The sequence below is a fragment of the Pelodiscus sinensis genome, chromosome 9 (assembly GCF_052426305.1).
Source record: "Pelodiscus sinensis isolate ZL-2025 chromosome 9, ASM5242630v1, whole genome shotgun sequence".
In the NCBI taxonomy this organism is placed as follows: domain Eukaryota; kingdom Metazoa; phylum Chordata; order Testudines; family Trionychidae; genus Pelodiscus; species Pelodiscus sinensis.
The window spans coordinates 26,702,029-26,714,542 of NC_143060.1; the positions used below are offsets into that span (position 1 = coordinate 26,702,029).

General features: G+C 41.1%; 1 protein-coding gene across 2 annotated transcripts in view; it reads right to left on the reverse strand.

Annotated features, from left to right (window-relative positions):
- Window positions 1-577: 577 nt before the first annotated feature.
- PIGK (phosphatidylinositol glycan anchor biosynthesis class K) overlaps window positions 578-12,514 on the reverse strand; it is a 162,584-nt gene continuing 150,647 nt past the window's right edge. For both annotated transcript variants that reach the window (XM_089780468.1, XM_075936291.1), the window contains one exon: window positions 578-1,138. In XM_089780468.1, coding sequence (XP_089636594.1) covers window positions 1,093-1,138 — 46 coding nt within the window. In that variant the 3' untranslated portion in view covers window positions 578-1,092. The remainder of the gene's footprint in view (window positions 1,139-12,514) is intronic.

The following is a 12,514-nucleotide window of genomic DNA, read 5'->3' on the forward strand; positions in this document are numbered from 1 at the left end:
TTGTTCCTGTATATGGTCTTCCTGTCACCTAATACTGGTAAAATCTAAGAACAAAGCCCACCTAGCATACATTATTCAATAAATATCTAATAAGAACAAACAAAAAGATATGTCAGAACAAAATTGATGACTTAAAATAACAGTTCAGAAATTCCTGAGTCCAATAGTACAATTTTTACAATTATTTTAAATCTCTGATATTAAAGTCAATTTTCCTCTAGGCAAACAAAGATCCAGTGTATTTAAAGCATTGGAAATCCTCTACTCCAAATTACTGCCATAGAAAAACAGTGTTTGTAAGGTATATCCAGGGTTCTAAAAGCAAATGGTTTCTAATGGACAATAAGAAATAATGTTTTTACACACTTTGGCAGCTTTTTCTTCAACTAGATTGAATAAGGTCATTGTTTGGCCATATTTTTGGTTTTCAATTCTAATGGCTCAGAGTCCTAAACCCAAAATTGCCCTAGGTAAAAGAACCGACCTAAAGGATTGTATTTAACACACAAAAAAAATCAATATTTTCTACAATATTTTTGTTTCTGTTGAGCAAGTTTTCAATACGTCATGCCTGAAGTCTGCAGAGTGACTTAAGTTTTTATTGATAAAATGACACATTAAATAAGGTTCTGCATAGAGTCCAGTCCTTTGTTCCAATGACAGGATAACTTGAGAATTCTTTCTCTTCCACAATTCATAATCAGACTTAACATTTTAAAGATTCAGCTGAGACCTAGAGTTTTCCTGTTCTCTCTCTGAAAACACAGGAGAAATATTTCTCAGAAACAGCAGTATAATGTGTTTAAATGAGAAAGTATAAAATTATCCAATTGTAAAACCATTACTTAGGCTTTTTACAGAGAGGAGGACAGATGATAAAACATCAAAAAACATCTAGATGTGAGGTTTCAGCATTATTTGTCACTACAAACAGACATAATACACAAATAAAGAGACTTTGATAACACCAATTTTTATCCCATATTGCAGTCAGTACAATCATCTTGGTTGCTCAGAAAACCTAGAAGACATATTTCATGTGCTTGATTCCATATGTTTTAAAGAAGACCATGATAATCAATGCCCAAAGTCCTAGAATAAAACCTCCTGGAGGATGCCATTCTTTCTGCTTGGGTTTCTGTAAAATAAAAAATGGTATCACTATTAGTTCCTCATGTTAACTACTCACTGGATTTATCAACTAGAAAAATATCTTTGCACGAGACCAAAATATTGACAAAATGCACATCTTTTACAGAGCAGATACCCAATGCCAAACATCTGTCCTTTTAATGAAGTTGAAAGTAAGCAGGGTGAAGTGAGTTGATAGCCTGTTAAACCAGCATCCTGGGAGTGACACTAAAGCTATGAGCAAGACACCACTTTCAGTGTACAAGTTGCACCTCCCTGGTACGGCACCCTCAGCACCTGACTGGCTCAGAACCAGGGAATTTGCTGGACCAGGGGAGGTCAACGCAGTGGAGGGGTCCACTTTCCCATGGCTTCCCAGTGGTTCCACTTTTCTCAAGGTACGTCCATATTACCCAGGACTTTGCTTTCCCCACAGCACAGGGAAAGGGGAACTCTACTTTCCCCCTGCAGCTTAGCTGCCAGTTGGGGCTCTACTCCCCTGCCAGGACTCTGCTTTTCCCCCAGTGGCCAGGGACTCCTCTGCAGTCCAGAGCTCCACTCTTTCCCCGGTGGCTTCGCTGCCACCTGGGATTCCGGGCTCTTAGTGGTGGCCGGGGACTCCTCTTTGTCCCCCGTGGTTCTGTTGCCACCTCAGGGGTCTGCTATTGCCCAGCAACACCATGCTCTCCCCTGTCTAACAACTCCATGCTCCCCCCAAAAGCCCTGGTGGCTCCACGCTCCACCAAGCAGCTCTGCTGCCATTTGCAGGGCTCTGTTCTCCTCTCCGTGATTCTGCACTTCCCGCCCTCCTGGCATGCCGCTATGGCCCAGCTGTACTGCTGCCCTCCACCGTGACAGGGAGCTACTCCCTCCCACCAGAGACCAGGTGCTCTACGTTCCTCCCAGCAGCTCTGCTTCCCCCTGGGGCTCTATCTTGGCTCGCTAGTTTGGCAATGCTTCTAGCCCCAGCCCAATAGCTTATCACCATGAGTGCGCTCATGGGAGGCACCTGATGGTGCTGGACCAGGGGTGTGCCGGACCGGGGACTCTCAATTATGGAGTTTCAACCTGTATACTATTTGCAGGTGCACATAAGCTTTCAAAAGACAAATCCTTCTCACATTTGTTTAGAATGACATTTCATATGCTTGGGCTCAGGTGATCTGTGAAATTTCATGAAAGAATTTGATAAAACTTTGTTTGGTATTAAAAATATACATTCTTAACAGTGAAAGTTAAAAAAAAAAGAGGAACTTGTTTTTTCAGCATCTCAGAAATGTTCAGATGTTCCTTCTATGTTCAAAAGTTTCAGAGGGGGTAGCCGTATTAGACTGTAACTGGAAAAACTTTAACAAAAAATGTAGATGGAATCATGAGCTTTCGTGGGTACAACCCACTTCTTCAGATGAATGGCGTTAAATATATAATTATTAATATTTAAATTATTATAATACATATTATGGTTGATTTGAACACTGTAGTTTCCCCTAAGAATCTGCACCTCAGGAAGCCCAAGAGCCTGTGCTTGACTTGTCCTTACCCAGAACTCCTCTCTTGAACAATCCTCTAATCTTCAGTCATGTGAATTGCATCAAAGACAGCTTAGCCCTTCCTGATATAAACTGAATGGTAAGAGTTGTACCCTTCTGCTCTCTCTTCAGCACAGTGAAAACTTCACGTTATATGACCTGTGGTGGGAAATGAACTCTACAAGGTAGACAGACTTGAGGCATTCTGGGTCTCTAAGACCTGTGTAATTAATGCTAATTACATACAATGTTTTGTCTGAGAAGATAAAACACTCTGAAATCAGAGATATCAGTTGTGATTCTTATGAGAAGCATAACTCATGTCTACTGTATGCAGGAGATGTAAACATCATATACAGTAAGGCAGAATCCAAGGTGTATGCAAGGAGTGAAATTGCTGAAAGAAAAATAAACAGATGCTGCTAAAACAGAATTGCTAAAGAAACTGGCTATGTCTAAATAGCACAAATAGCACAAATTCTGAAGATCTTGCTTATTTTTGTTAATTTCCAAGGAAAAATTAGACTTGTTATTAGAAAAGCCATCTGTCATGCATAGAAAATAAAAATAAATAAATAAATATATAGATAAATATTCTGCCTTCTATACCATGAGCATTGAAAGATATTCTGCTTTTGTAGCATGAAGTCAAATTAAAACAGTCATATCACACTCGGGTAAATAAATATTACAAATACAAAATATTCCAAAGTTCCAATTTCTGCACAAAACTGGTTAGGGGAAGCTTGCTGTTTCCTGCTAAATGCACCAAGTGGCTGGGAACTTCAAAGCAACAGGTGTACTTTTCAGCTTTTCTGTTCTTCCAAACAACTTTCTAATTAACAACCAAAGCCTTTGGATTTCTCTGCCTCCTAAAACTGCATAGATCTGGAGAGTTTTTTTAAATCAAGAGAAAATTTCTTGTTAAGTATAATATCATTTATGCATAAAAAAACCAAATGGAAACAGGAGGTCCTGAGACACAAACCAGTACAAGCCCACGAAACGTTACTAAATGTATCTTTCCCGCTGAGAGAATCAAGAGACTCAGATTATAATTTACATTAATAACAAGATGAAGATTTAAGACAAAGTAAATATATACACCCTTACATTTGCTAATAAACTGCTGTTGATACCCCTTCTTTGGTATTCACATCCACACATCTCCATATAAATACCCCAGGAAAATCAACTCTAAATGTGCAAAGCTGTCAATGTACCGCAGTTCTGAGAGTAACAGCTCCCAAACACTTCTCCACACAAAGGAACTTTCTTGTTTAAATTCTCCTAATTAACCCACAACTTCGTATGCATACTGCATTGCTCATTTCATCAATCTCTTTGTACTATCAATCTTTCTCTTCTTGGAGCTGAGACAAATCCTTACCACAAAGTGGCACCTGACCCTTCTAGACAAATGACTTCAATTTGCAGTCAGTGACACTAAAAGCCTCTCTTCTATTTTATACAGAACGCATAATTTAATTTCTTTAAAGAATTTATATGAATAAATATTTATAAGGTGATCTGAGTATGGTTTTAAGTTTTGTCATGCTGTGTTTGGAAGCCTTCCCCATCGAATTCCAAGAAAAAAAATGGAGTCTGATACAGTAATGCTGTAATTCTTTTACATTTAAATTTCAAGGACACAAAATCTGTTCAAAGACATGCAGCAAGACTTTAAAATGTACTGAATGCCTTACTGATACAAAGACTAAAGCAACATAAAGGAAAATAGTTGGGAATAGTGAGGCTGCATGCTCAGCCATCTTACATATATATCTTGAGGAACAGGATTACAGATTTACAGACTGAAAACTATATGTGAATATTTAACCAATGTTATGTTCATGTCCAAGAGGTGATGCACTCCTAAAATTGTCAATAATGCAGCTAACTGAACACAGTTATATTTAAATATACCAACATTTTCTACTATGGTGTAACAGATACATCCCAGAACTAAAATGAGAACACAGAAATAACAGGTGAGGCAGTCTTAAAGAGATGAACTGGAACCGTTTTCTTAAATTCTCAAGAACTTGAGTGTAAGATTCCAAAAAATTTAATGACTTGCTTAAAACAATGCAATTAATACTCTACTTTAACACATTTACCTCTCTAAGATCCTGAGAAATAATGAACAACAGACTAGCTGGTACTGAAATCAATGCGAGCTGTGCCATTAATTTGAACACAGTAAGGAGTTCACCCTTCCTTTCTATGCCAGAGTGAGATAAAGAGTGGTTACTTACCTTTGTAACTTGTTCTTTGAGAAATGTTGCTTATGTCCATTCCAATATGCGTGTGCATGTACTACATGAATGATCGCCAGAAGACTTTTCCCTAGCGGTATTCATCAGGTCGGCTGCGGCATCCCCTATCGTGACATCTCACAGCATTGTATATACACCCCTGCTGACCCAACTCCCACTTCAGTTACTTCTTGCCGGAACAGTCCAGAAAGGAGAGGAAAAATGACTAACCACCAGGTCCCCAAAGAGGGACTTCACCCTGGACCTTGAATGGAAAGCTGAAATAGCTGCCAGGATTACCTGAAGGTGAAAGCATGATCGTCGCTTTGTCCTGACAAATTTAGAGGAGGACCCCAGAGTAGGGAAGGCATAGAGAAACCGTTCCATTCATGACAGGTGAAAGGTATCGGATAGAGACCCCCAGCTGTGGCCCTGAATGAATGTCACCCTGTTTAACTGGGTCATGAACAGGTCTATCTGGGGATGACGATGCTCTCAGAAGATGGAAAGAGCCATGTCCGCCCTGAGGGACCTCGCATGAGATTGAAAGGGCTGGCCAAGGAGACTGCAAGGTCGTTTTGCATGCCTGGCAGTTACAAGACTTGCAGGTGAATGTTGAGAGCAATGCAAAGGTCTCCAGGACAGGGGAGAGGAGCAAGCACCACTCTGTTGATTGATATAAAATGTTGCTGTAGTGTCTGTCATCACCGTGACACATTTACCCCACAGGAGAGGTAAGAATGCCTGGCAAGCGAACCACACCGCCTTGGGATCCAGAACATTGATATGTAATGTCATTTCCCTGCAAGATCATAGGCCTTGCATTTGCAAATCTGTTAAGTGCATCCTCCACCCCGTGCCCAAGGCATCTGTCACCAAGGTGATCTCCGGTTGTGGGACCATGAACAGGACTGCCCCACATCCACTGGTGGATGTGGCCCCAGATAATATAAGGATTGTAGAATCGCTGGCAGCATGGTGACCATGTAATCAGTGGGGTCCCTGGAGGGGGAGAACACTGATGCCAGCAACGCTTGGAACAGGCGAGCATGGCACAAGACATAGATGCAGAAGGCCATATGCTCAAGGAGACTCATGCAGTTGTACACCATTGTGGTTGGGCAGTGCTCTAGCATGAAGATGAAACCCACCATGGCCTTGAACCAAGACCCAAGCAAGGAAGATGTCACTTGGGTAGAGTAAAGAAGGGCCCCAATGAACTCGATTCTCTGCATGGGGATAAGAATAGATTTTGGCACATTGAGGATGAGGCCCAGGCAGGAGAACATGGCATTGACCAGTTCCATGTGCCTAAGCATCTGCTCCTGGATCCCACTCTTGATGAGCCAGTCGTCCAAGTACAGGAAGACCGGCACCCAGGTCCTGCGCAGGAATGTGGCCACCATCACCATGCACTTGATAATGTCCGAGGTGCTGGGGCCAAGCCAAAGGGCAACACCATGAATTGGTAATGCCGGTCTGCCACAACAAAATGGAGGAAATGGCTGTGGGCTGGATAATAGAGATATGGAAGTACATGTTCTTGAGATCAAGGGAGGCATACCAGTCCCCTGGATCCTCAAGGGGATGATAGAGGCTGGGGACACCATGCAAAACTTGAGCTCTTGTATGAACATGTTCATGTTTCTGAGATCCAGTATGGGGCGCAGGCCCCTCGGGCCTTCAGGACAAAGTAGTATGGGGAGTAAAGCCTTCCGGCTCCATTACTCCTGCTGGACCTTTTCTATAGCCCCCTGTCAAGGCCAAATCCCCACTCTAGCATGATGAATGCAGAAGTGGGGGCCCGCAAAAGTACCCCAAAACCTTATCTTTCCTGGCTTTGGTATAAAACTTCCCCCCAAAATCTTAAAAACCTAGATTTTGGGGGGAAAAATCTACTGCCACCACCAAGTAATGGTAAGAAAATAAGGGAAGAGATCACTTGGGAAATCTCAGCCCTAAAGTAAAACCAGGACACAAAAATCAACCAATACTAGGTTAATTTAAAAAAGAAAATGTTTATTATCACCACAATATTCCTGTTACAAGCATAATGACTAGATGGAAAAGTCACCAATTAATACACTCCTGGGGAACCCCCATGGGCCAAAAGTTTAGTTACAAAGGAGAGGAAAACCCATTTTTAAAAGCACAGACATCAGATTCCCATTCCCAAACTATAAAATGATAAAACCTTTATCAAGAAAACGGATTTCATCTCAACTTTACCCTACTTACAGATAGTGAAGAGTCTTTTCTTGGAGAGAAAGACATGTCTGTATCCCTCAGTATCTGGAGAGAAACTGCCCAGGGTCAAAGGAGAGAAAAACCAAAAATTCCTTAGTCCCAGTTTGAAATTCCACCTACAGTAAAACTCCAATAGTCCGGCATCCAATAGTCCGGCACTCCTGATAGTCCGGCATCAAAATGGCAAGAGCCTAGTGAGTGAGCTTCGGCAAAAAATGAGTCACAAGGTAACAGCGGCAGCAGCTGAACTGAGCAAAAAGGGTGAAAAAGGCTTTAAAAAACTAAAACATTACAATATACTGTATACAGTATATACAATAAAAAGGGTTAAGAACCCTTATAGTACCTCCTGATAGTCCGGCATATCTGATAATCCGGCACCACCTAGGTCCCATAGGTTCCAGATTATCGGAAGTCTACTGTACATTTCTATTGGCTGCCTGCTAAGGTAAGGGATCCCTTAGTCCCCAGGCTGCTGGCCATCCTTCATGGTCATGACAGCCCCCCATAGTGAGGAGTGATCTCACCTCCTGGATAAGGAGTTACTCATGAGAAGGATCCCTAAAGAGGAACAGGTAAGAGCTGCAGGAGGAGGGGAGAATATGGAATTGGATAGAATATTCCACTCCCACCATGCTCAAGAGCACTATTTTGAAATAACAGACTCTGTTAAAACGTGGTTATTTTGAGAGAAAACCCTCTCGAAGTAACCCTTATTCCTCATACAATGAGGTTTACCAGTTATTTCGAGAGAAGGGTTTTCTCTCAAAATAACCGTGTCTTAACAGTGTCTGTTATTTCAAAACTAGCCAATTAGCCCGTCATAAAACGGGATTTTCAAGTCTCTCCTCCACGTTGGTCTTCTCTCCTGAGCCTCCGGTCTCTCGCTCCGTCCATCTCCCTCTCTCTCTCTTTATTTGCATCCTTCTCTCGAAAGAGGGTGCAAGTGTAGACATACCCTTAGATTCCCAAGTGTATTCCAACACTGACCATGAAAGGTGCTGACCGGTAGTGCCAGAGAGTGGTATTGAGGCAAGCAGGCAAGGACACTCATGGCACCCAGCTTTCCACAGTGCCAAAGAGGACACTGGTGCTGGGGCAGGCAGTGGAGCCAGTCAGTGCCAGAACCACAAGTGTTGTGCTTGGTGCCAGGTGGGTCCCCATGCATCGATGCAGCCGGTACCATGAACATGGGTGCAGATGCCGGTGTTGTTGATGCCATTGAGACAGGTACCACTGATGTCAGTGCCACAGCCACAGAGGGAAGCTGCTGTGCCTCAAACAATGCCATCACTGCAAGTTCAATGGGGTTCTGCACAGCCTCAAACCTGTCCGGCATGGAGGGAAGATCGAAGTCCTTGTCCAAACACTATCAGCACTGGGGAGGAAAACCAATACCATACTCAATGGACCTACCCGTGGTCCAGAGTCGACATTGTGGGGGTCAAAGCACTCAGGCCTGATAGACTGGGTGTAGTGCAGGCTGACACCAGGGCATTACTTGACTTCCTGGAGGAAGATTGGCCATGATGCATCATCGTCTTCTTGCACAGCACCGGGAAAAGAAACTGGTGCTGGGAAGATGATGTCTTCTGGATAAGCAAACAGTGCTGATGCTGCTCTTCAGGGTGTGGCACTGAAGACTCGCACACTGAGGCCATGTGCTGTGCACCAGTGGCATTAGCATGGCTAGCTGAGGCCTAAGTGCTGATTCTATGAGGATCAGTTTAAGCTGCTGGCCTCTCTCCTTTTTGGTTTATGGTTTAAACCCCCTACAGATGCTAAACTTATCTGGAAGGTGACCCTCTTCAAAACACTTCAAGCAGATGATGTGAGGATCCCCTCTCGGCATATGCTTGTCATCAAACTTTGCACATTGCTTGAAATTCTGGGGCTGCTGCATGCCCCAAGAGTACAAACAATAAGAGGGGAAGAAAACTCTAAACTAATTACTCTATTGCCAGGTCTACACTAGACCCAGAAGCTTGACTTAAGATATGCAACTCCAGCTATGTAGAATATGTAGCTAGCTTGGTGGTGTCCCCTCTGCAGAAGGCTGACAGGAGAAAACTCTCCTGTCAGATTCCCTTATTCCTTGCAAAAGGAGTACCACCAGAGGCCAGCGGAGGTGCCCTCTGAGTTTGATTTAGAGAATCTTAACTAGACTTGCTAACTCAAACTTTGGAAGATCTATTGCAGTAGTGATCTTCCTTTTAGTGTACACAAAGCCTTGAAGAAACAACTAATCTACACAACAAAAACAACAAAGAAATGCTATGCTAAGGACTAACTACTTGCGAAGCAAGAAGTCTGAAGCTATAACAATCGTCACTGGTGGAAAGAAGGAACTAAACGGTAGGCAGGGAAAAGTTTTCTAATGATCGTGCATGTGGGATGCGCACACACATTAGAATGGACATGAGCAATCATCACTCAAAGAACACCACAAATACCACAGATATTAGAAAAGAAATTAGGTTTATTATTATTATTAACTATCTGAGTTATCCTAGAATCTAAGAAACCTAGTCACGCAGCAGGAGCCCGCCATGCTGGGTTCTGTATAAACAACAAAAAGAGAGTCACAACCTCCAGAAGCTTACAATCTAAGTGTACAACATGAGACAACAGGTGGAAACAGATGAAGGAGTACAAGGAAACAATACTGGGATGGTTTTTTAACTAATTTAAATTTTGGTTTAATGTAATCAAGTACTTAAATGATATTTTAGCATTTTAAAAGCAGTAATAACAACAATATATTGAAAACCTCTTCTACTGCTTAATTTCCACTATCCAAATGTTATCAAGTATTTGTGTGTGTTTTAATTTAAAATTAATTGTATTAAGGTTTTAAAAGTTAAAAAGGCAACCAAAAAATAACTGACAATACACACAAAATAGAAACAATAAAAACAACCACATAGAACAGAATTTGATTCAACTAATATTTGCTTAAGCACTTGCTTTATAGTGATAGTAGGAAGAGGGGTGATCAGAAAGAAAGTCAACATACAAATCTTGCTTTCTGAATTCTTTAAAAAAAAATCCAGTATTTTTGCATTTATGCACAGTTGCACACCACTTGACATAGATTCTATCCTGCAGTCTTTATACAAGCAAAGCTCTTTCTAAACCCAACCTCTTCACACTCCTCGAATGGACAAAGTAAATGACTGAATGGACATATTAGGATGCTGTGGTATCTTCACTTGCAATTAATTAAATATAATCATAAATATAATTATAAATTATGTATTTGTGCATGCACTTAAAAGATTCGGAGTCTGACCTGCATATATTTACCCTACTTGTAGTACTTATTAATAAGAGTAGTTTTATCAATTTTAGGGGGACAATGCACAGTAGTGGTAAATATTTTGAGGATCAGGATCATGATTCTTTTAATTCAGACTCTTTCTCTCTGTCTAGCAATTTCACCTGAGTAGTATCAAGATGAGAACTTTACAAAGAGTGGCTTTTATAACTGATTAAATTAAGATTTTTCATTTATACTACATATAACCCCATTATAAATGCCTTTTTTATTCCTACAATAATAACTGTAACACAAAGGTGAAATGCACACATAAAATGGCACAATGTGTCATGAACAAATACATTTAGTAGCTTAAGGGCTAGTCATTATCAAATTGCTGGAGAGTCCGAATTAAAAAGGTAGGTAGCTAAGCAACAGTGAGCTTCCTACTGTGAATATTTTCTGTCAAACTCTTTATAGTTCTGATAGAATCATTATTCTGTGGAACTTCAAAACAGTTTAACAGAGAGCCGCTCCAAGTATTGTAATTAAGGACAGAATAAAACAGTGTATTTTCAAATTGGATGGGTCTGTAGGGATCCTAATGGAAAGCATCCAAGATTTTCAATGAGGACTTTTCATAAAACATTTAGTACATGTTATTGCAGTTAAAATACATTTTATGGAAAAATGATAAAGAAAATGGACTAGAGCTACAGTAGCAGTAGCTACAGTAGAAAATGGTGTTGGAATAAAAGTCAAAATTTAAAATAGTATACCTCAATAGTTCACATGTAAAAAATGTTTTAACAGTGTCATTAAGGTCCTGATATTTTAATCTTTGCCCAGGCAAAACTCCCCACTGATTTCAATGTGGAAATTGCATGGAAAAACAACAACTTATTTGGCCAAGTAACAACGAATAGTCTAGTAGCACCTTAAAGACTAACAAAACATGTAGATAGCATCATACGCTTTCGTGGGCACAATCCACAGCTGTCATCTGAAGAAGTAGGTTGTGCCCACGAAAGCTCATGATACCAGCTACATGCTTTGTTAGTCTTTAAGGTGCTACTAGACCAATGTTTCTTAAACTGTGTTCCGAGGAACACCAGTGTGCCACGAGGCATTCCGAGGTGTGCCTCAGAACAACAGAGTTAAAAATGGCTGCCCTTAAAGGGGCAGGCAACTTTTTTTTTTTTTTTTTTTTGCTCGAGAAAAAAAATCCTCGGTGTTCCTCAAAGAAAAAATTGTTTGGTGTTCCTCAGTCTTAAAAAGTTTAAAAAACACTGTACTAGACTATTTGTTGTTGTTTAAGTTTTTCCTGTATAGACTAACTCAGCTACCCCTTTGAAGCTTTTAAACTCAAGTGTTCACATTTTGATGACAACTGCAGGCACTGCAATATAACTACACCAATATTTGGTCAGGAACTTAAGAATTCTAGATCAGAGCAATAGCCTATTCCCAACAGTGACTTGTGGCATATGCTTCCAAGAAAGGGAGCAAAGCTCAAAGTGAGCTCACTTATGTAATAACGTGCTTACAGGGGAAAATTTCTTCCCAGTCTTAGCCAGCTGAACTAGATTCACAAAGGGGATTTAGACACTGCAATAACTAACTCCTAGGTGCCTTGCCACTTGGTAAAATTCATAACCCTGAATTACCCTTGCAGGCTCTCTAATCCAGTAAGTTTTCAAACTGTGGAAACAACTTCCTCCTTCACCCAAACTCCTTCTCAGACTCCACACCTCCCTCCTGTATTCCAGTCCCCTATCCCAAGCTATCTTCTATATCCAATCTTCATATCAGACCCTGCACTGCTTCCATTAATGTCATGGAAGAGTATGGCCACTGACCACATCAAATTCTTGGAGTGCCCCCCTCCATCAAAAATTATTGCTCACCCCTGTTTTAAAGGCAGGTAAGAACAGCTTTAACAGCAGAGACTGTAGGAGACCTACAGGGTTAGATGGGTACTGAGCAATGGTGCCTAAATGCTGAACTTGTCATCTGAAATGGCAGTAAAGTGCTTAAGTCCTTCTGTGACCACGGCCATGGTGTTTGCTTATGTCACAAAATCTAAGGGC